The 23,315-nt window shown below is 47.0% G+C and overlaps 1 protein-coding gene across 1 annotated transcript in view; it reads left to right on the top strand.

Moving 5' to 3' along the window:
* The window catches only part of CORO2B (coronin 2B), a 77,225-nt gene that overhangs the window by 24,937 nt on the left and 28,973 nt on the right, over positions 1-23,315 (top strand). The window contains exon 2 of the mRNA XM_083412143.1: positions 9,076-9,276. Within this exon, the coding sequence (XP_083268269.1) occupies positions 9,076-9,276 (201 nt within the window). The remainder of the gene's footprint in view (positions 1-9,075; positions 9,277-23,315) is intronic.

Consider the following 23,315-nt stretch of genomic DNA (forward strand, 5'->3'; position numbering starts at 1 on the left):
ATTAGTTGATCTCTGATGTTTCCCCACTGATGCTACCATGTCATTGCTGTCTGGAAGGGCTATCAAAAGTCAGCCAACCCCCACCCACCCTCAGAAAATTTTCGGTATGCAAAGTTTCATATAATTGTAGAATTATAGAGCTGGAAAGGACCCTGAGGATCTAGGGTCCAATCCAGTGCAGGAATATGCAGTTGTCCCTCCACGGTTGAGACAGCAACACTTCTGAATCCCAAGCACTGGAAGATGGGAGATAATTGTGTTTGAATCCAGTGTTTGTGCCCAGCAGCATAGCAATGCTTTCAGCTTCTCCTGCTGTCCTGCAGCGCCCGTGTCGCCCAGCAACCCCCTGCAGCCCAGCAACCCCCAGGCCACCCCACGCTCCCCTGTGGCACCTGGTGCACCCCTCCCCTCCCAGGCCTTCCTACGCTATTGCTTGCTCCTTTCGCACAGGCATCTGGTTGGCCACTGTGAGAAAAGGATGCTAGACTCAATGGGCCATGGGCCTGATTCAGCAGGGCTCGTCATATGTTCTTAAGGGGAATCAGGCCTGCTAGGACAACTCCCAACAGCTGCAGCTCTTGCCAAGCTGAACAGAAGAAGCTGGCTTGGACAGAGTCAGATCCTTACACCAGCCAGCAGCTCATTGTCTCCATATTCAAAGCTCTCCAGAAAAGAAAAGCTTCTCTCTCTCTCTCTCAAACGTCCTCCCCATTGCCCTCTCCACCTTCCTCTGGTCATCCAGAAGGCTGAAGAATGCAGTGTGTGCAACAATATAATCTGCGCCAGCATTTCCTTGTTGGCAAGAAGGAAATGGTAAGAAAGCATCAGCTGGAGAGAGAGAGAATAAGTGGTGTTAAGGCCACAAACATCCCTTAATTAACATTCCTGAGTTCTGAGGTGTTTCTTTGGAGACAAAGCACGCTGGACTCTTTCTCTCTCTCTTTGGTCCAAGCCAAAAATGAGCCAGGATCCCAGAAAAGAAAGCCTTGCGATGTGCCTTCGATGTGGAAAGCGAATGTTCCTCCTGGGAAATGGAGAAGGGGCAAAAAGGACAGAAATGCCCCCCAAGCTCACCAGAAAGTCGGCCTGGAAAACTCAGTGCAAGGAGGCAAGGGATAAATTGTACTATCATGCCACCTCCAGAACATCCACATATTATCAGAAATATGTTTATTGGGACTGAAAAGCCCCCAAAGCCGGCCAGGTACCAGATGGCAATTCTTAAAATATAAATGGGTGTTAATATAATCTCATTCCATTAAAAGAATCCATAGAAACTTCCTCTGCTAGGGTTGTGGGGGCCTTGAAGTGAAACAACAAAATCTTATAAAAGGGAATAAGATTACACTATGGGCTGTGAGTGGAGATAGATGACGCTGAGTCTGTTCTAGTTGTGGGATCTTGGGTTGCCTCCAAACTGGCACTGTTTTGCAGGAGACACTCAAGCACATACCAGAAATGTGGGGGATGTACAATCAAAGTGGGGTGGCACAAATCCATCTCTTTAAACAATCCAATTCTAAAAAAAAAAAAAAAAGCCCAGACTTTTTGCAGAGAACAGTGATGGAGCAATGCACTGAAAAGTGTGGGATGAACAGGTGATTGATGAGAAGACTTATAAAGAAATCAGAATGAATGCCCATCGTCATAAATCAAATCAAGAGGAATGCTCAATAAAGATAGGACATTGTCTAATCTCAACTTAAGCTTTGTGAAAGCAAATCAAGATGAATGATGCCCAAGAAGCAGGCTGCCTAAAGAAACCCTCAGCAAAATGATCTTTGAGGTCGCTCTCCCACCTTTCCCCCTACCATGTACCGTATTTTTCGCTCTATAAGACGCACCAGACCACAAGACACACCTAGTTTTTGGAGGAGGAAAACAAGAAGAAAATATTCTGAATCTCAGAAGCCAGAACAGCTGCACAGTGAAAGCAGCAATCCCTCTTGCTGTTCTGGCCTCTGGTATAGCTGTGCAGCATGCATTCGCTCCATAAGACGCACACACATTTCCCCTTACTTTTTAGGAGGGGAAAAGTGAGTCTTGTAGAGCAATAAATACAGTATTTCACCCTGTACATAGATCAGCCTTCTCCAGCCTGGTGCCTTCCAGATGTTTTGGACTACAACCCCCAGACACCATGACTGAGGAAGGCTGCTAAAGAGTAAACAGCTTGCTCTGGGTGTGTGCAACTACCACATTCTGTATTGGGTGCCAAAATACATTTCTCAGCATTTGTAAGTTTCTAGTCCTGACACTGGGAAAATGAGCTGGAGAAAGTGTGGACAATGCCTGTTGAGCTCTTGGGGCTGTGCAGACTTGATTCTTGACCTTTCTAATATTTAGCAGAAATAAGCTATGCATAATTTTTTTTAATGCATTTGCTTCATACGCATAAACTCTTCAGGTTGCACAATCAGAGGCTTTTCTTGGCATGCATTTTGGATGTGCAGAAAGTGAATCAGTCCAGCCCTGCCTCACAAGTGGCCAAGAATCTTGCTGGGGAGGTGGCAACAGGCAGAACTGGAAGGCTTCTATGGAGTTCTGCCTTCAGGCTCCTTGCTGTACATTCATATTTTTCTTATATAACGGGGTGGCACTGGAGAGAACAGCTTAGAAATCTGCCAGCGTGATGGAGCTCCTTTGTCCTCAGGCCCCTGCTGACTCACTGATGACAACTGACTTAAATGTCCTACTTCATAAAACTCCTCTGTGTCAAGTAAGGACAGCTTCCTCCCAGGATGGTCTTACTGATGCATGGTGTGATTTGGGAAATGTTTGCAGCTGAAACATAGCCGGCAAGGAAGCTCCCACTTTTGTATCCTTCTGGCCACCAGAGAGTGCCTCAGAATCTCAGTTACCTTTGGGCAGAATTTGGGATTTTTTAACTTAAAAAGTACAGACCTGACACACCCAAGGGCATGTGAAGAAACAAAGTACAGCTCCCATATTTGCAAAGAAAGGAGCATTTCAGCAGATTCAGCTTGCCGTGGATGGGTAAGAAATGTGATTGGGTTGCTTTGTTCTATAATTTCCAGCTTGCCTTTCCAAATTAAGCTATTTTTATGATGATTTGCAACAGTGGATACAAGCCCTGTGTTGTTTCCAGCAACTGGAAGACTCAAGACCAGACCTTATATTCTGTGGCTTCCCAGACTGCACCCTGACCCCAGCTGCTGGTAAAAAAGGAGTTCCAGGAATTGCTTACTCACAAGAAGGCAACATACTCAAGAGTGGCATGACAACTCTGGGCTGGAAGGTGCATGTTGTGCCATCACTCTGGCGTCTGCGTTCTTGAAGCTCCAAGGCTTCTTCAGCAGATTTCCTGCTAGAGGGATCTCCCAGGGGATCCTCAGCAACTGGTCCAAGTGGAAGCTCTACCTGCTCCCCAAGGCCTTTGACCTGTAGAGTGTCTGGTTTGTCCTCCATGGACTCAACAATACATGTGGAAAGTATCTAGAGATCTTAGTAGATCACAAGCTTAACTGGAGCCAACATTGTGGTGCAACAGCAAAGAAAACTAAAGCAATTCTAGGCTGCATCATCAGAATAGTGACCAGATCAAGAGAAGTCATGGTTTCATTCTATTCTGCCTTGGTTAGACCACACCTGCAGTAATAGGTCCAGTTCTATGCACCACAATTTAAGAAGGATATTGACAAGCTGGAACATGTATAGAAGAGGGCAACCAAGATGATCAAGAGTCTGAAAACTCAGTCTTATGAAGAACTGTTGAGGGAGTTGGGTATGCTTCGCTTGCATAAGAGAAGATTGAGATTGATATGGGAACCATTTTTAAATCTCTGTAGGGCTGTCACATGGAAAATAGGGCAAGCTGCTCCAGAGGGTAGGACCCAGACCCATGGACTCAAAGGTGGTGAACTCTCCTTTATTGGAGGTTTTTAAGCAGAGGTTGGTGACCACCTGCTTGAGATTCTTTAGCTGTGATTCCTGCATTGCAGGGGTTACTCTTGTGGTCCTTTCTAACTCTACAATTCTATGATTCTATTACTTGGTGTCTGGCATCAGGTCAGGTCGAGACATGACAGGCAGGTGGCAAACCGTGAATGGCCTGGGCAGAGCCATGTTCCATTCACTTTGGGAGTGCAACAGTTTTACAAGGCAATATGGATGAAGTTGCTGAATGATGAGCAACTTGTGTTCATTACCCCTTCTCCTCATGATAAGTTGCTTGTTTTCTGGGCAAGGAGGGGGCCTGTGTTGGCTCCAGAGTTCTTGTAATATAGGCCAGGTGTTTCAGCACCATGGAGAGCTCTGAGGGAGCCACTTGGCTCCAGCAGGGCCTAGAGGACCAGAGCCTCTGCCTCCCATCTGTTGCTCCTAAACTCCACCTACTTTGTGAGATTAGCAATCCTTAATGAACCAACCCTCTGGTCTACAGATGGGCATTTCTTCTGTGCTTCCTGGCCTTCCACCTGGCACGTATCCTGTGTCATGGAATAGACTACGAGACCAATGGATTCAAATGACAAGAAAGGAGATTCTAACTCAACATGAGGAAGAACTTCCTGATGTTAAGTGCTGTTTGATAGTGGAACAAGCTCCCTCAGAAAGCAATGGACTCTCTTTCAATTGAAGCTTTTAGATAGAGGTTCAATAACCACCTGTCAGGAATTATTTAGCTGTGATTCCTGCATTGCTCCTGAGTTGGAGGAGAGTTGCAGTCCCTTCCAACTCTACAATTCTGTGATTTTGTGAACATGAAGAAGCTGCTGATCTGGAGTCAGGTGTTTCCATAGCTGACCATAGCAGCTGACCTTCCTCCCAAAAAACACAGACACACATATACACACTCCAAGGACTTAACTGGATGGAGGTGGTCATTGGAATCCCTGGTGTTACACTGCCAATGTGACTTTCTTCAAGAGTCTCTGCCACCACCCAGTTAGTTTTAGAAACTTGATTCCTGCCACCAAAGAGCTGGGAAACTGTGAGTCAGCTCAGACCTTTGAGCACGGAAAGCTGAACAAAACAGGCTGTCAGAATTTGAGCTACTTCATATGCAAGGCAAAGGAGGAAGCAGAGGAAATGGCTTTTGATATTATAATTTTTCTGAATGTGGATAAGACAGGCTTGGAATGCGCACCATTCATGAGGCTGGATTCAACAAAATCAGGGGATAAATAGTGCTACATTACAATGGACTTAAGATCTTTGACATGCAGTTAGCCTGCTCCTAGACACAGTAGTTTATAAAAATGGTAAAGATTTGACTCAGAAATATCACTATGGCGTAGAACTGGCTCTGCTCCCTTACACTATCGGTAATTCAACGAAATCTTTCTTTGTTGACTTCATCAGGCGAGTGATAAATGGATAGAAGAAGAGGGCAATATATTCTCCCTTGTCACTTCCCAAGTGATGTTGCATAAATTAATATGTTTCTGCATATCCATAATAAACAAATGCAGAAGGCATGGAAGTCTGCCAGTCTTTCAGGTGCCACAAGGCTCTATTGTTTAAACTCCATGTGGATTATCATTATTTTGAAAGTACCTAACAGTCTCCTAAGAGGTCATTAGTGATTTTAATTTTAAAAGTGATTAAAGTGCAATGACTGCCTAAGTCCTCTGTTGTGAGTGTACAAGTACTCTGGACTACCCCCTCCCCCCAAAAAAATCCTTATTTTTGTTGTTGTTGCCAAGATCCTGAGAATTTTCTGAAAAGCCTAAATTGTGAACCCAAATATTAGAAGCAAATCAAGTACAGATTGTCTTATCTTTCCTCATTTATCCTGGAGTCTCCTGGAGTCTTGGCAAGGCAAGACTGAAGCTGCCATCAATCTCTTCCACCTCCTCTCGCTTCTGACCTTTGGGTTTCAAGCTTACCTCTTCCCCCATATGGACTAGGAACTTGCTGAGTTCTATACTGATCATACTAACTTTGGGGGCTTCACAAAGCAGTTGCAGCACTTGAAGGCACAGCCATTGTGTGGGTTTGTGCATGGACTTGGATGGAGGCTGCTCTTCCTTTCGGCAATTCTTTTTACCATGGTGTGTGTGTGTTGGAATCATGAGTCACTCCCCAAAGTCTTGGAAACTGCTGGCTCGATGTGTGAGAGCCTCTGTCCTGAGACTCTCACATGACGCCAAGAACCCTTTTTGTGCAGGATGAACTTTCTTCCCATTCAGCCCCTAAAAGAGCCATTCATCTCTGGGTGCTCCAAGGGGCTGAGTCTCCTGCTGTTTCTGCCATACTGAGCAGCCTTCCAGGGGACCCGGTGCAAAAGTCACATCCAGCTGCAGCTGCAATCTTGCCTTTCCCAGCTTATGGCAGGCGCAGAAGCTTCAGAGTTGTTTACAGGAAATACAGCGGGGCGAGGAAGGGCCCCCTCTCCCCAACCCCCCTCCCTCCCCTTTCTCCCTGCTCTGACAAATTCACATGGGTTGCTTATGGATGACTTCCGCTCTTTAGAATGGAAATCTGGGAGAGAGCTTGGCTGGGTGACCAAGTGCATGGCTGTGTATGTGTAGATGAGAACACACATAATAAAAAGAGGGAATGAACTGCAGGCTCCTTGCTATCAGCTTTGTAAGTCAAGTGGGTGCATTGGCCAGCATTCTGAATATATATACTCAGAATATATACGCGGGTGGCACTGTGGTGTAAACGACTGAGCCTTGGACTTGCCGATCGGAAGGTTGGCGGTTCGATTCACTGTGATGGGGTGAGCTCCCGTTGTTTGGTCCCTGCTCCTGCCAACCTAGCAGTTCGAAAGCACGTCAAAGTGCAAGTAGATAAATAGGTACCGCAGGAAGGTAAACGGCGTTACTGTGCGCTGCTCTGGCTTTGCCAGAAGCGGCTTAGTCATGCTGGGCACATGACCCGGAAAAACTGACTGCGGACAAACGTCGGCTCCCTCGGCCAGCAAAGCAAGATGAGCACTGCAACCCCAGAGTCGTTCGTGACTGGACTTAACTGTCAGGGGTCCTTTACCTTTATATATATGTGTGTGTGTGTGTGTGTGTGTGTGTGTGAGAGAGAGAGAGAGAGAGAGAGAGAGAGAGAGAGAGAGAGAGAAAAGGCTATGGAGTAAACCCTTCACAAACCTGGAACCAAGTCTGTAATATGGTAAGATGGCACCTTGTACGCCTCCTCCCAGCAACTCCTGCAGCCAGATTGGTGCCAAACGTATTGCTCTGCTTTCCCTTGGACCACATCAGCGAGGCTGAGAGGGAGATCTTGTTGTCTGGGTAGCCCGGGACCTCCATACATACTGCCTAGGCTTGCACTCCATTGTTTCTCAAGACAGACTGATGCCAATAACAGTTACACCCCACCCCTATCTCATTGACAGCCGAACAGATCTTGCTTCCCCATTGGATCCAGCAAAGAGCAAGCATGTCTCTGCATCTCCTGCTTCCAGCTCACTCACTCACACCACTTTGGCTATTATTCTCCTACTGGTAGTTATATAAGGGTGGTGGTGGTGGAAGAAATGCCCTCCCATTAACCTGGATGGTACTATCCCCTAGTTTTAGCTCTTGCAACCTAGCTCATTATTTTGGGGTGGTGAAGAGGACTCTTAAGTAGCCAGTTAAGATCTTACATTGTCTTACAAAGAGTGAACTCCCTCCCTCCATGCATCTGGTGGGCTTGTTGTTCTTGGCAGACATGCAGGCTTGCTCTCTGGTGGGCAGCCGAGCTGTGAGTTTCAGCAGGATGTGAAGTCTGGTTTATTCTCTCCAGAGGCCGGGATCTGGCTGACACTAGATTCCCATAGACCAGAGGTTGGGAACCTCAAGCTCTGGGGGCCAAATGCAGCACTTCAGGACTCCCTATCCGGCCCAGGCTTCCCAGGCCATGCCCCTCACAGGCCCTGTGCTGCACACTCCTTGGGGGCATTTGGCTTGACTGGGGAGTGTCCTTGAACTCTGATACAACCCCCCTTGCTTGCCTGGATGAAGGCTGCAGAGATCTGTGCAGGGCTGAAATATAAGAGTCCCACCTGTTGCTTGACCTCCTTTTTGCCTCCAGCCACACCCACTATTGACTCTGGCATGTGGCCCCTAGGAAGGAATGTGTCCCTTGGCTCCACACCCCTGAGACAGGCTGTGGTCTGACCTTTATGGTATTACCGTATTTTTTGTTCCATAAGACGCACCTGACCATAAGACGCACCTAGTTTTTAGAGGAGGAAAACAAGAAAAAAAAATCTGAATGAAACAGTGGATGTATGATTTTTGTGGTTCATGCTGTGACCACAGACATGTGATTTGTCAGTGAGTTTGAAGTAGCCCAATGCAAAAATCCTGAGGATCCATGTGGATCCGTGCTTTGTAACCACGTTTTTGCGCCATTGCGGCTCCAGGCAACAGTGGGTGGGTGATTTTTTGGTGCAGGCTATAGTCATGGACATGCTATGTGATCTGATGGTGAATTTGAGGTGACCCAATGTAAAAATCCTGAGGATCCATGGGCTTTTACCTCCCCCTCCCAGGCAGCCTCCTTTATTGCTAGCGTCCCTTATCTCCCTCCCCGATCGCTTACTAATCAGCTGCTTCCTTTCAACACCCCCTTCCCTCTTGTTTGCCTTAGTGTCTTTTCCTTAGCTGGAGCAGTTTTTTTGCTCCTCCTTTTCTTCTAATTTCTCTCCTCATTGCTTAAGCCTTCCTGTCTCCTCTCCTTGCAAGTTTGCTATCTTTACCTCCTCCCTCCCAGGCAGCCTCCTTTATTGCTAGTGTCCTTTATCTTGCTCCTGTTCGCTTGGCAATCAGCGGCTTTGTTTCAACAACCACTTCCCTCTTTCAAAAAAAAAAGCAGCAGTATGATCTGCATTTTGCCCCTGGGCAATTCAGCTCCAGGGACCACACATTCGCACCATAAGACGCACAGACATTTCCCCTTACTTTTTAGGAAGAAAAAAGTGCGTCTCATGGAGTGAAAAATACGGCATTATGGGTGTCTAGGTGCCAAAACGGGGGGGTGTACTTCTGTATCTTGTTGGGTCTCCCTTTCTGTTTTGAGTATGGGAGCCTGAGGCACCCCTCATAAAAGGTGACATTGCTATAAACCCCCCTCCCAAAAAACCCCTCTATGTTTTCCCCTTTGCAGATGTCATGGCGGCCGCAGTATCGCAGCTCCAAGTTTCGAAACGTCTATGGCAAAGTGGCCAACCGAGAGCACTGCTTTGACGGGATCCCAATCACCAAGAATGTCCATGACAACCACTTCTGTGCGGTGAATACGAAGTTCCTTGCCATAGTAACGGAAAGTGCCGGAGGGGGCTCCTTTCTTGTCATTCCACTGGAACAAGTAAGCGACTCTTTGTTTGATTATGATCAGCAGCGTCACATGCCACCACAATCTCCGAGCGCTGAGAGACTCTAGGGTTTCCAAAAGCTTACCACGGTCCTGTTTCCTTGGAAGGAAGGTCAGAGGAGATTGTGGGGTCTTCAGGATAGTTGATTTCCTTTACTCATATATACAACCTTAGCATCAGATGGAGGGGCTCACGGAATTAACACCTCAACAGATCTTGCTTTTCCTTGAGTTGCAGCTTTGGATCCAGCACTGAACAAGCAGGTCTCTGTGCCTCCAGCTTCCAGCCTACTTCCAGTTTAGCTCTCTCACACCTCACTGGTTAGTGTTCTAGTTAGTAGCTAGGTGAGGGAGTGGAAGAAAGGCACATCCACTTCCCCTCTGGCACACAGCAGCCTCTTTGGTTATGCTAATCCGTTTAACTAGTCAGCCACAATCTTTGCCAAACAAAAGGAATGGTTTGCCAACTTTGCTTCCGTATATTCTACCCCCACAAGTATAGGATCCCATGAATTGGAAGGGATTTAGAAGTAGGCAAACTCCGGCCCTCCAGATGTTTGGGACTACAATTCCCATCATCCCTAGCTAACAGGACCAGTGGTCAGGTATGATGGGAATTGTAGTCCCAAACATCTGGAGGGTTGAAGTTTGCCTATGCCCGATCCCCCCCCCCGCATGCATATCATCATCATCATTATTATTGCTCAACAAGCTTATGTCAACCCCAGTTTATTGTCCTTCCAACATGAGGGAGGGACTTTCTTTGTTTTGCCTTCTGTTCTCCAGCTGCTGCCAACGGCAACTCAAGTGGAGAATCTTTCTGCATGGGAAAAAGCGGAACCAGCATCTTGAAAACGTAAAACATTGGGGTGGGGGAGGGGGAATGTTTCACCCCCACATTTTCCTGCAAATGATTGCATGTGTTGACTTTGCCCTGTGGGATTTCCCTAAGATGCTTGTGTGGATTTTAAAAATTAAACATGAAAGTCTGGGTTATAAAATTTTAAACACCGAGTAATTTTAAACCGACTTCCTGGAAATGGGCCTCAGGGAGGATGCAGGGGCACCTGTCAGTCACGTTTATTTATGGTCCAAGGCTCTCAGGCAATGCTATAATAATTGCTATAGGGTTCAGGGTGTGGCTACAGCTTAGATGGATAGAAATGGGCTTGATTCCCTTTCCACGGAAAGGTGTTGGGAAGAGATTGATGCTGTGAACCAGCACTGCATTCGCCCACAATCAATAGTGTGTGTATGTGTGAGAGAGAGACACGGGGCGGGGGGGGGGGGGGAGATAGAGAGAGAGATCCCTAACCCCAGAGCTGATAATCCCATCAGACTCTACTGGCTGGTCTGAATCTATAAACAGCCAAATATAGCCCTGGTGGGGATGTTCTTTATCTCATTTCAGCTGGGATTGTGCACCTTTCCAGGTGCCCTGCTTATCAAACATGCATCCTGACCTGTTTGCAAAACATTTCCAGGGAAATTCGATGATGTCAGCTATTCATTGAGCATATAGCCTCATTTGTTTGAACAGAGATTACACAATGTTACATTGACAGTGCATTTCCCCATCACTTCCCCTATCATAAAACATTGTGTGTGTGTGTGTGTGTGTGTGTGTGTGTGTAAGAGAGAGAGAGAGAGAGAGAGAGAGAGAGAGAGAGAGAGAGAATGGCTTTGTTGCCCCAGAGTGCCAAATCAGCTTTACAACCTAAATTTGCTGGAGACCACGGTTCAAATCATTACTTGGCCATGAAACTCACTGAGTGACCTTTGGGGGTTGTTGTGGGGATTCAAGAAAAAGGGGAAGAAAACCCTGTGCTCCACCTTTAGCATCTTGGAGAAAAAGGTGAGCTTTCAATGCAATCAATCAATCAATCAATCAATAGAGCCCTCTGTTGCACAGAGTTTTTGCCAGTGCAACTGCTGTTGTGCAACATTAAAGCTCACCCTTCCACTTGTGTTAGCAGACAGAGAATTCTGGATTAAGTTCATGTTCTGGAAGCACCCAACATCTTTGCCACGGCATTAGCAATCAGTTATCCACCTGGTCTTCCATTGTCTGTGACCAACAGCCATCACAATGTAATACACAAAAGCAATACAGTCCAAGAGTTGGAGTCCTCCAGATGGCCTTTCTCTTCAGATTTCATCCTGTTTTACATGCACAAAGTTTCGGTGGCAGTTAGATCATCTCCAGCCTTCAGAGAGTATTTGTTCCGATTTGTTTGCAGGGAGGTTATATGGCAACGAACATTTGTCCTGCATTCATTCTGATTTCCTTGCAGGTGTTTATGCCTTGTCAATGGGCATTCATTCAACCTGCATTTTTCAAAGCATTTCCCTAGCCATAAAAATCTTTTGTGTGGATTAGAACACCTTATTCCACTTTAAACCTGGAAACCAGAAGTTCCAATATCTGACTGAATCACTCCCACAGAACACAGAGTCCGGAGGTGACCTATGTTAAACATGTCACATTTCAGAAATGCAAATGGTCAAAACATGGAATTGTAAAGCTTTCCTCCCAATTTGTTCAGGGCTTAGAACAATCCTCCTGGCAGTCAACATGGATTTGCATAAAAAGCAGTCCATAACTTTCTCACTGCTGGTGTATGTGAAGCTACCCTACAGGCAGCAAACCAATCTACATTTATAGAGTCATAGAACTGTAGAGCTGGAAGGAACACAAAGGGTCAGCCAGCTCAAGCCCCTGCACTGCAGAAAGTAGCCAGCAGCCATCTAATTTTGAAATCAGCTGAATGTCCACCTAAATAATTCTGGGATGAATGTATTACTTTAAATCAGCCATGCTAGCTAGGGCCTGATGAGCATTCTAGTCCAGGGGTAGGCAACCTAAGGCCCGGGGGCCGGATCTGGCCCGATCACCTTCTAAATCTGGCCCACGGACTGTCCGGGAATCAGTGTCTTTTTACATGAGTAGAATGTGTGCTTTTATTTAAAATGCATCTCTAGGTTATTTGTGGGGCTTGCTTGGTGTTTTTACATGAGTAGAATATGTGCTTTTATTTAAAATGCATCTATGGGTTATTTGTGGGCCATAGGAATTGGTTCATTTCCCCCCAAAAAATATAGTCCAGCCCACCACATGGTCTGAGGGACGGTGGACTGAAAAAGGTTGCTGACCCCTGTTCTAGTCCAATGCATCTGGAGGGCACCATGTTGAAGAAGGCTGGTGTCCTCTGTCCCTGCAGCCCCGGCCTGCATGAACTTTTAATTCCACCTGAGACAGATTTGAAATTGGATTGTGCTAGCCCACCACTGTCCATAAAATCATACTGATGGGCTGCCAGACTCTGCCCCTAACCCCACCCACCCATGTACAGCCTTATGTGCATTTGTGAAATGGTGGAGGGAACAAGGTATTTGAACTCATTTGGAGAAGGGCCATAGTTCTGTGCAAAGTCCCAGATTCAATCATTGGTACTTCTAGGTAGGGCTAGGAATGTCTTGTGCCTCGAACCCCAAACAGCCATTGCCCGTCTGTGTAGATGGTACTGAGCTATTTGGAGCAACGGGTCTGACTTGGTATATATAATGCAGCTTCCTAGGTTTCTAGTTGCTGGAGCTAGATAAAATCAGGGGCGCACCTTGCTGCATTTGCATAATTAACAGGTGGGTTGGGAGAACAAAGAAGGATTGGATTAGTTTCTTTGCAATCAGCTGGAGTCTTTTGAAATGAACAGACCCCTAATTAATATGCTTCTATATTTAGCAGAAATAAATTGAGGTAGCCTAGAAACTACCGAGAGCAGCCGCTTCAGCTCAGGAGTCTAAAGTCCTTGCTGCGATATTCTGGCGAGCTTTTATTAAAATGTCTTTCTTCCCCCTCATCCAGTACATTGCCTTCTCTCGGGGGACATATGTTCCCCTGCTGGCAGATCAGAAATCTTAGCTACTTATGATAAAAACCTGCTTCTCTGTTCTTACTGGAAGCCAGAAAAACTCCCACTCAGCAGACTGCAAGGCAGCTATGGGGGGGGGAAAGCCCCACATGAGAAGTTCAGGGGAGAAGATGCGAGCTGCAAGAGACCTACCGATTCCTTAACCTAGACACGGCCAGGATCAAGAGCGAGAAGAAGGGAGATTGGGAATCTACTGCAGTAGATTGCTGAGCATTTCAGTTTTCAGGCAGGATCCACTTTCATAGCCGGAAATTCAGGTTGCAGAATGTTAGGTGATTGGGAGGCTAAACGTTAGAATGTAAGAGAAGCCTGCTGGGTCAGGTCAAAGGGAGCCCAATTAGTCCAACATCCTGTTCTCACAGTGGCCAACCAAATTTGCCTGTGGGAAACCCACCAGCAGGATCTGAGCACAGCCCTGTTTAGGGGAGTTTTTAAAACTGATGCTTTAATGTATTTTTAACCTTCTGTTGGAAGCTGCCCAGAGTGGCTGGGGAAACCCAGTCGGATGGGCAGGGTAGAAATAATAAATTGTTGTTGGTTGTTGCTGGTGGTGGTGCTGGACCATAAAGAAGGCTGATCGCCGAAGAATTGATGCTTTTGAATTATGGTGCTGGAGGAGACCCTTGAGAGTCCCATGGACTGCAAGAAGATCAAACCTATCCATTCTGAAGGAAATCAGCCCTGAGTGCTCACTGGAAGGACAGATCCTGAAGCTGAGGCTCCAATACTTTGGCCAGCTCATGAGAAGAGAAGACTCCCTGGAAAAGACCCTGATGTTGGGAAAGATGGAGGGCACAAGGAGAAGGGGACGACAGAAGACAAGATGGTTGGATAGTGTTCTCGAAGCTACCAGCATGAGTTTGACCAAACTGCGGGAGGCAGTGGAAGACAGGAGTGCCTGGCGTGCTCTGGTCCATGGGGTCATGAAGAGTTGGACACGACTAAACGACTAAACAACAACAACAACAACAACAACAAGGTTTCCGGCAACTGGTATTCAGAAGCATTCAGGAGGCAGAGCATAGCCATCATGGCCAATAGTCACTGAAAGTATTTTCCATGAATCTGTGCAATCCCCTTTTTGAAGCCATCCAAGTTGCTAGTCACCACTGCTTCCTGCAGAAGTGAGTTCCATAGTTTAACCCTGCAGAGATTTCCTGCAACAAACCTGACTCCCCCTCCCTCCAATTGGCATTTGGGAAAGTGATGCAAAACTGCAGCGAAGTGTGGAATGGCACTTGCTTTGATGCAACCTCATCTAACCTGCCCCGCAAGCAGACCAGAACGAATGCTGATGAAATAGTCGGTGTCATCTCATCTCCCTGCAAAGAAAGCAGCGTGTGCGTCCCCATTTACCAGCATCCATGGCGCTCCCACCACTGGTTTGGGAAGTGAATTAGCATTACATTAGCTGCAGTCCATATCTACCTTGTATCTATCCTGTCCTTTCTTATAAAATGCTCTGTTTTCATGTTTTCCCCACCCCGAAACCCCCCAGCTTTGATCTGAACTGAGGAAAAGAATGGCCTGTCTGCATGTTAGGTTGGTAAAGTGTACACAGCCCAATTCCGCTTGAATGCTCAGTGAGTCTCAACTGCCCAACAGCAGCAATAAGGAAACAAATTTGCTTACCTGTATTAGACTGCTGAAATTAGGGGCGAACAGGGGTGGAGTTCTGTCTTAAAGGGTATGAGCTCAGTTCAGTTCTGATCAGCAAAAGAGACTTCTCCTGTACAGAAAGTGCTAGGAGGCATCCCTGTTCTTTAATTCTATCTGTAAGCCTTTTTGCACCTGGCTCAGGGTTGTACCGTCGTGGAGTGCCGGGCTAAAACAAAGCAGATCAGACAAGCGCTTCGGCTAAGAGCATGAGAAGACATTCGCTATGAATTTCCCAAGGAGTAAAGGATGTATGAGGAGAAAATACTCTCCTGGGTTGTAACTGTTTAAGCCCAGAGGGATTTCATTAGAACATAAGAAGAGTCTGCAGGATTGAACCAGTGGCCCATCTCGTCCAGCATCCTGTTCTCATGGCGGCCAAGCAGGGACTTGTGGGAAACCAGGAAGCAGGATTCGATCACAAGAGCCCTCTCTCCCCTCCTGTGGTTTCCAGCAACTGGTAGTCAGAAGCATTGTTACCTCCAACTTTGCCTAATGTGGGGCTCAAACCCATGACCCTGAAATTAAGAGTCTCATGTGCTACCAACTGAGCTATCTCAGCTTGGAGATAGAGCGTTGGCATCCTGGCAAGTAGCCATCGATAACCCTCTCCTCCATGAATTTATCCAATCCTCTTCTAAAGCCAACTAGATTGGTGGTCGTCCCTGCCACCTGAGATTTGAATCCTTTGCCGAGAATCAGATGGAAAAGACACCTCAGTGAAATTATCCGGTGGGAACTCAAGACACCATCTTCCCTAAGAGGAGGCTAAACAACCAGAAGTCACTGTTCTGTCTTCTGATGGTGGCACTGAAATTAGCAAGCTGCATCAGCGGTGAGGGAACGAGGCCAGCGAGAAAGAGAGAGGCAGCGTACTCGTTGAGATCTCGTAACTTGAGATTTCAGGCAGACAGCAGAGTGGGGGCAGCAGTGGCAGGGAAGTGTAAGCAGGATGCCCCCTCAAGCTCGGCAGTGCCCCCTCCATTTCCTAAGAATAAAGGCCCATTTCATTCCCCCAATTAGCTCCCCAGATGAACCTCTTCCTAAGCTGCCGTCTTTAATTGGGTTGACTACAGATGGAGGGAAGTACAATCAGCGTTCTAATTGTGAGACGCAGCTTGAGTCCGATTAATATTCCAAAAACAAGGTACATGAGCTGCAATCGGGAGTGACTCTCCTGTCTCTTTGCCACTGAATCTCAAATCCAGAGTCATTAATATAGCACTTTAGCATCTTTTGTTGTTAACCCCTTGTGGTCAGAACAGAGCATCCATCTTGATCATCAAGATGTCCCACATCTCTGGTTTAGGAGCATAATTTTTTTCCTAATCACCTGTTGGCTGAAATGCATTTTTTCATACTTGCCAATATCATATCCGGGGAGTTGATGTGGACTGGGTTAATGAAGGCGCTTGACTGGACACACTGAGCAAGCATCTTTGACTATTTGTACATGGAGACGACATCACACAATGCTCATGCAGATCTCCATAGGGATCCAAACACAAAAGAACCAAACTTGTCGGCCCTTCGCTTTAAAAGCAAACTATAGGTTCACTGTGCAATTTGTTGCCCCAATGCAGAGTTTGGTTCTAGGCTACATTCCCAGAAAGTGTACCATTTAGGGGTTCTGGAGCAGTGCTTGTAAACACTTAGAACCGTAGTATTGTAGAGTTGGAAGGGATCCCAAGGGTCATCTAGTCCAACCCCCTGCAATGCAGGAATCTCAGCTAAAGCATCCATGACAATCCAGTATCCTGTTTTCACAGGCATCAGCCAGATGCCACAGATTTAGAGGGCATCTCATACCTGGAGAAGAATGTTTCTTTTGATTCAGCCTTTGACCTTCCTATCTCCTCAGAAGTCACAGGACCAGAGGAGTCCATAATGCCAGCACCTTTCCAGTCTTAAGACATTATAGACACCAGCTCAGATGCCATAATAGATGCAGGTAATTCCTTTGTAGCAGGACAATCAGTCAAAAGAGGCATGATAATAGCCGTCGATTGTACAAGTCCTTCCTTGATGTGTTTATTTGTTCGATGGCTTCATCGGGGTTGCCTTACATCCTGGACATTACCATGATTTCAAAGGCAGAAGTGACGTCCAGGGAGAATTTCTGAAAGGTGGCGCTTTGTCCTGTATCTTAGGCAAGTTAATTCAAAAATCATATTTCTGTAAAAATAAAAAGCCAAATAATTTCAGGTTTTCCTTAAAAAGACTCAGCAATTTTGGGGTCTTCCTAAAAAGAGCTCAACAACTTTCAAGGTGTCCTGGCGTAACTTTTTGAAATATGGCAACCCTAGCTTCATGCTTGAATTTTCATTTTGTGGTTAACACCAGGAAAGTCTAATGGTGGAAAGTGTTCTACTGGTGCCCAGCTGAGTCACTGGAGAAGAGATGGCTTTGCGTGCAGGCTATGTTCTTGGCTTGAGGCAAGCTAATTACGTTCCATCGTGGTGGGGAAAATAGGAGGGAGGGAAGGGCTGTTGCTGAGAGGCAGGTCAGCTGCTTTGCATGCAGAAGGTCCCAGGAGCAATCCCCAACAGCATCTCAGGGACTGAACCTGGGAGTGTCCCCTCCCTGAAATCCTAGGCAGCCACATGTCTAGTCAGCGTGGACATTACATAGCTAGATGAACTGGTGGTCTCTGTATAAATAAGCTCCCTCTGTTTCTGATGTGTATCCTGTCAGCTTTAACATGCTTGCTGCTTGCCTCTGAACAAAACCTCCAGCCCCTCTTTTCAGAGACACGTTGGTTCACTGCTTGGCTCACATGCCCTGAAGGTCTTAATTGCCCCACAAATTCAGATCCTGGAATCAGCATTTTGGAGCCATGGAGAGATTTGAAAGGATTCTGCAATTATCTATGTACTCTCTGTAGACTGTTTGACCTCTTCCATCCTGTTTTAATGTGTAGGCAGTGCTATTAATAACACACCCAGATGGGATTATATTTGCAGCAAGCTGAGTCAAATTTGGTGCAACGAAGAAGTCGTGTGCCCCCCTTCCAGTCTCGAACATTCTGTATCTCACTTTTAAAACAGTTTGTTGTTTTTTTAAAAAATGCATTTTATATCCCACCTTTTTCCTCCAAGGAACTCAAGATAGCATACATGGTTCTCCCTTTCCTCATTTAATCCCACAACGGCCCTGTGAGGTAGGCTACGCTGAGAGGCAGTGACTGGCCCAAAGTCACCCAGCAAGCTTCATGGCTGAATGGGGATTTGAACCCCAGTCTAACGCTCTAACCACTATGCCACACTAGCATGATACAAGCTTCTTTACGCATGGCATTCAAGCAGCAAGTACTACTCTTGCCCTTCTGACTGCAAAAGCAAAGTGGAATATGTCAGTTGACCCCCATGTCAGAAGGCCAGACAAACTGAAACGAGTCTGTTAGCCGTGGTTACTGAATTGCGGGGGGTCAGACTAGATGCCCCTTCAGCTCCCTTCCAAGTCCATGATTCTGTGAGTCATGTCACCGCTGAAAGGTGAGGCAGTTCTTCTTTAGTCTCACAGATAAGAAAAACAAAGATAAGAATTGCAAAGTTGGAAGAGACCCCAAGGATCATCTCGTCCAACCTACTTCATGGAAGAAGAAGAGGAGTTTGGATTTGATATCCCGCTTTATCACTACCTGAAGGAGTCTCAAAGCAGCTAACATTCTCCTTTCCCTTCCTCCCCCACAACAAACACTCTGTGAGGTGAGTGGGGCTGAGAGACTTCAAAGAAGTGTGGCTGGCCCAAGGTCACCCAGCAGCTGCATGTGGAGGAGCGGAGACGCGAACCCAGTTCCCCAGATTACGAATCTACCACTCTTAACCACTACACCACACTGGCTCTCAGGAATATGCATCTGTCCTGTATGGGGATTGAACCTGCAACCTTTTCAGCACTACTCTCTAACCAACAGAGCTACCCAGGCTGTCAAAGGCGAGAAGGACTGGGGAAATTAGGATATTTTGGGCAGCAGCATGCAAAGAGAAACAGGGTCTGCCTTGAGCATGTAGGCTGAATGACTGACAAGTGGGGATCCATTTGGATGATTGACGTCCGCCCACGCAAGCAGCTCAGCGCTAGGAGCTGGAGGCAGAGGTGCATTTTTTGACCACATTTTGTAGTGTGTAAAATGTGCCATCTGGGTAAGAGAGGAGGATTGCTTTAACTTCACAAGGTATGGCTTGTCTGCGCCAAGTGATGTCAAAGATAATTTTGTGTGCGTCCAATGAGGGTTTCCATAGCAACATTTAGCATTTAGACGGATGGAGTGGGTACCCAGAATGGTTGTCATTATGGAAAGAAAGAGAAGAAGAAAACCTGGCTGCTAAGTGAGAGCATTTTGTTTTTAACCGTTTTAGTCTCCTTCCCATACAAAGGGAGGGGGGAACCCTAACCTGTGGTCAATGTGGTGTACAAACCATCACTGAAGAAGCATAATGGTAATTAATGGGGTCACGCGTTATGCTGCAAACCATGTGTGGAAGGTCAGCATGCCTTACAGGGGGTCACTAATGTCTTTGGCCCCAAGGTCACATTTGGAATTTGGGGAGTGGCTGTGGGCACCACCCTCTCCAATTCCTTCTCCAACACAGCGCCCTCGCCAGCTCACGTTCTCTCGCAGACTCAAAGAGAGGAAGCACAACCCACCGACTCAGCTTCTCCAAGAAGCCTGGGTAGAAGTTAGAGCCAACAGAGTTTGCTTGATTTTACATGAGATTCTCCTCCTCCTCCTCCTAAGAGGCGACATGATAGCCATCTTCAGATACACAGAAGCTTGTTTTCTGCTTCTCCAAAAGAGAAGATCCAAGCCAACAGATTCAAATGACAAGGAAAAAAGATTCCGACTAAACTTTCGGAAGAATTTCCGGAGGGTGAAAGCTGCTCAGCGGTGGAATGGATGACCTCGGAAGGAGGTGGACTCTCCTTAGTCAGAGGTTTTTAGGTAGAGATTAGGTGGTCATCTGTCAAGGATTCTTTAGCTGTGATTCCTGCATTGCGGACGCAGGTGGCGCTGTGGGTTAAACCAAAGAGCCTAGGGCGGTCGGTGGTTCAAATCCCCGTGATGGGGTGAGCTCCCGTTGCTCGGTCCATGCTCCTGCCAACCTAGCAGTTCGAAAGCACGTCAAAGTGCAAGTAGATAAATAGGTACCACTCCGGCGGGAAGGTAAACGGCGTTTCCGTGAGCTGCTCTGGTTCGCCAGAAGTAGCTTAGTCATGCTGGCCACATGACCCGGAAGCTGTACGCTGGCTCCCTCGGCCAATAAAGCGAGATGAGCGCCGCAACCCCAGAGTCGGCCATGACTGGACCTAATGGTCAGGGGTCCCTTTACCTTTACCTTACCTGCATTGCAGGGGGTTGGACTAGATGACCCTTCCAATTCTATAGTTCAATGATCTGCCTGAGATGTCATGTGATCCAGAGCCTTGGGCCTCTGGCTGTGTCAGGCTGGCCAAGTGGGTTTCCGGGGGGGGGGGCAGGGATACCACTCCATTGTGCTGGGATGGGCATGACCTTTCCCGTAGGGCAAGGAAGGCTCTTCCTCTGCTCTTCCTGCTGGAGCCGTTCCTGTAATTTGACAAAGGCCAATTGTTCCCAGCACAGCTGCTGAAGAAATGAAGCTCTATCTCCTATCGCTGCTGTAGCTCCATAGAAAAAGAGGCTACAAGTTTAGAAGATGTTTTACATACACTGCTCCCCTCAATCACTAAATTCCAGGGGGGGAAATGATTTTAAAGCCTTTTTGAAAAGATAAAGTGCTCTTCGTCAACTTGGTGCCTGCCAGATGTTTGGTGCTACAATTCCTATCAGCCCCAGGTGGATGGGAGTTCCAGCCCAAAGCATCCAGGGGGATATTTTTAACTTGAAAGCAAAGTTCCAAATTTGAACTTCTCCAAATTTTGCAACAGAGTTCTCTAGCCAACCATGGTGTTTAAAGGTGTGTATATGTAAAGTACATAAGTAAGAAATGCATATATTCATGGAAATAGCATGCAAAGTTGCATTATATTAGGAGGGAATCCTTTGCCGATGCAAAAAAATGTGTGCATCCGTCCAAATTGCACAAAACATGCACATTGGGAGAAGTTTGCTAATGAATTTTCATAAGGACCTCTTTTTTAAAAAAGGGAGGAGGGGAAACAGATGTGGAGAAGCAGAAAACTGAATTTCAGATTTGCAGAAAAAAAGAGAAACTGCAAAAATCTGAAATGGAGAGCTCAGACCAATTCTTAACCCTAGTCCACTCCCTTTTAAATATCCCATATCAAGATCCCTCTCCTTTTAATCATATTTCCTGAGAGAGGCTTGGGGACAAGTGTCCAAGTTTAGCAACACACACTCAAACACCAACCCAGCTTGACATTCCAAGAGGAAGAACTGCATGTCCAGGAAAGCAAGAAATAAAAATGGTCTGAAATGCAGCAAGGGGATGTGGCCAGTGAAGACACACCCTCTTTCCTTCTCGCGCTGTCTCTGTAGCGCCTGCACAATCGAAGGGCTTGTTCTGCATGAAATGGTCCAAAGCGATTCCTCCTGGGTGTGCCAAGGAAGTCAGCCTGATATGTTCCATGAGCTTCAGTTTCCGTCGCCTGCTGCCATTGGCCTCCTTCCGTTGCTGCTATGGCCCTAAGAGAATAGGAGAAGAGAAACAGAACATAGGAAGATCCCTGCTCGATCAGGCCTCTGGGGGCCATCCAGCCCACATCTTTTTCTCACAGTGCCGGCCGGGTGCCTCAATGGGGAGCCCATAAGCAGTGGCGGAGGAACCCTCTCTGGCACCCGGGGCGGGACGCCGAGGGGTGGGACGAACTGCCCGGTGATGCACGTGTGACATCCATATGGACTGCGCATGTGCGGCAGCCCGTGCACTCCGTACAGGATGCCACACATGCACAGTCTGTACAGGCTGCTGCTCATGCACGCCATCCATATGGGCTGCCGCTTGCATGGTGACCGTACGGGCTGCTGCGCGAGTGGCATCCCATATGGACTGTGCATGTGCGGCATCCCGTAGAGACTGTGCATGTGCTGCATCCTGTATGGAGTGCACACACACAGCAGCCAGTACGGACGTCCGTATGGATGGCGCACGAGAGCGGCAGCCCCCACACTGACTGCACACGCCCTCGGCCACTCTACAGCTGGGGGGAGGCAGGGGCCATGTTCCATGAGCTTCAGTTTCCATTGCCTGCTGTTTAGTCTGAATACCACACAATATTTTATTCATTTAGATATACATTTGTTCTCTTTACTTATTCTGTCTGAAAGCACCACCAGCATTTTTAAATGGGCACAAACTGCTTCAGAAACATTCCCCGGAATGGAATGATGTCATAGACAGCAACCAATCTATGCTGTACACAGCCAACCTTGGCTGAAAATTTGCTGAGCTGCTTTTCTCTACACTTGACAGGTTAGGGACCTGCCCACTTGTCAGGGTTGTCCCATCCCGGGGGGAACTAAAGGGCTAGTCATCTAGGCCAAGAAGCTTGCCTGATTGCCCCCATTTGCAGCCTGATGCAACAAACCCACTTTTGTTTTTTAAGGACTATCTGTGGTTCGGAAGGGGACAGGGAAATAAATGCACTGGAAAGTGTGGGGTGAAGGAATTATTAACAAGAAGATGGATCAGAATGAATGTCCAATATACACCTCTTCATAAGCTTTGTACAGGCAAACCAAGCCTGGAGGATCCCTTTGTGTTTTCTTTGGCCCTGATTCTGCTGCTCTCTGCAAGGAGAAGCTTAGACTCCTCAGTCAACTCCATCCTCCTGTGTCCCTTTGCCAGGCTCTGCAGTAAAGCTTCCTTCCAAGGCAGTAGCAAGGCAGCTGCAGAGCATCTTGAGAAGCGGGAGGGAAGGAACAGATGGATGTGGGCTGCTGCTCTCCTTTCTGATGGACAACAGTCATGAAAGAGCAAAAAGGTCTCCCCCCTTTGCAGCTGCACTTGGAGCCCAGTGGATGTCTGGAAAATAATGTGCAGAATTTCAGGGCTGCTGGAAGCCAGGTGGCGATGGTTTGCTGCTTTCCGGCAAAGGTTCCCTCTGGCCCTACCGATCTGGTACTGCAAGAAAGAGGCTTGCAGGAGACTCTGGTGTTTGAATCAGGGATCAGAGCCTCCAAATATACAATGCTGCAGTCTGAAAGCGGCGTACTAACTACAAGACAAATGATGAATGACTGCAGAGCATCTGCTTTGCATGCTGAAAGTGGGAGATCTCTGACTAAATCCCACTGCTAGTCAGCACAGAAACTACATGGTAGACAAGGCTGAGCTGATGTACCAAAGGATCTATTCAGTAGAAGATCATTTCCTCTATCCTTAAGCAATCATAAGAACATAAGAAAAGTAGCCCATCTCGTCCAGCATCCTGTTCTCACAGTGGCCAACCAAACGTCTGTGTGAAACCCGCAAGCAGAATGTGAGCGCAAGAGGTCTCTCC

This window comes from Podarcis tiliguerta (genome assembly GCF_965153285.1).
Source record: "Podarcis tiliguerta genome assembly, chromosome: 14".
Lineage (NCBI taxonomy): Eukaryota > Metazoa > Chordata > Lepidosauria > Squamata > Lacertidae > Podarcis > Podarcis tiliguerta.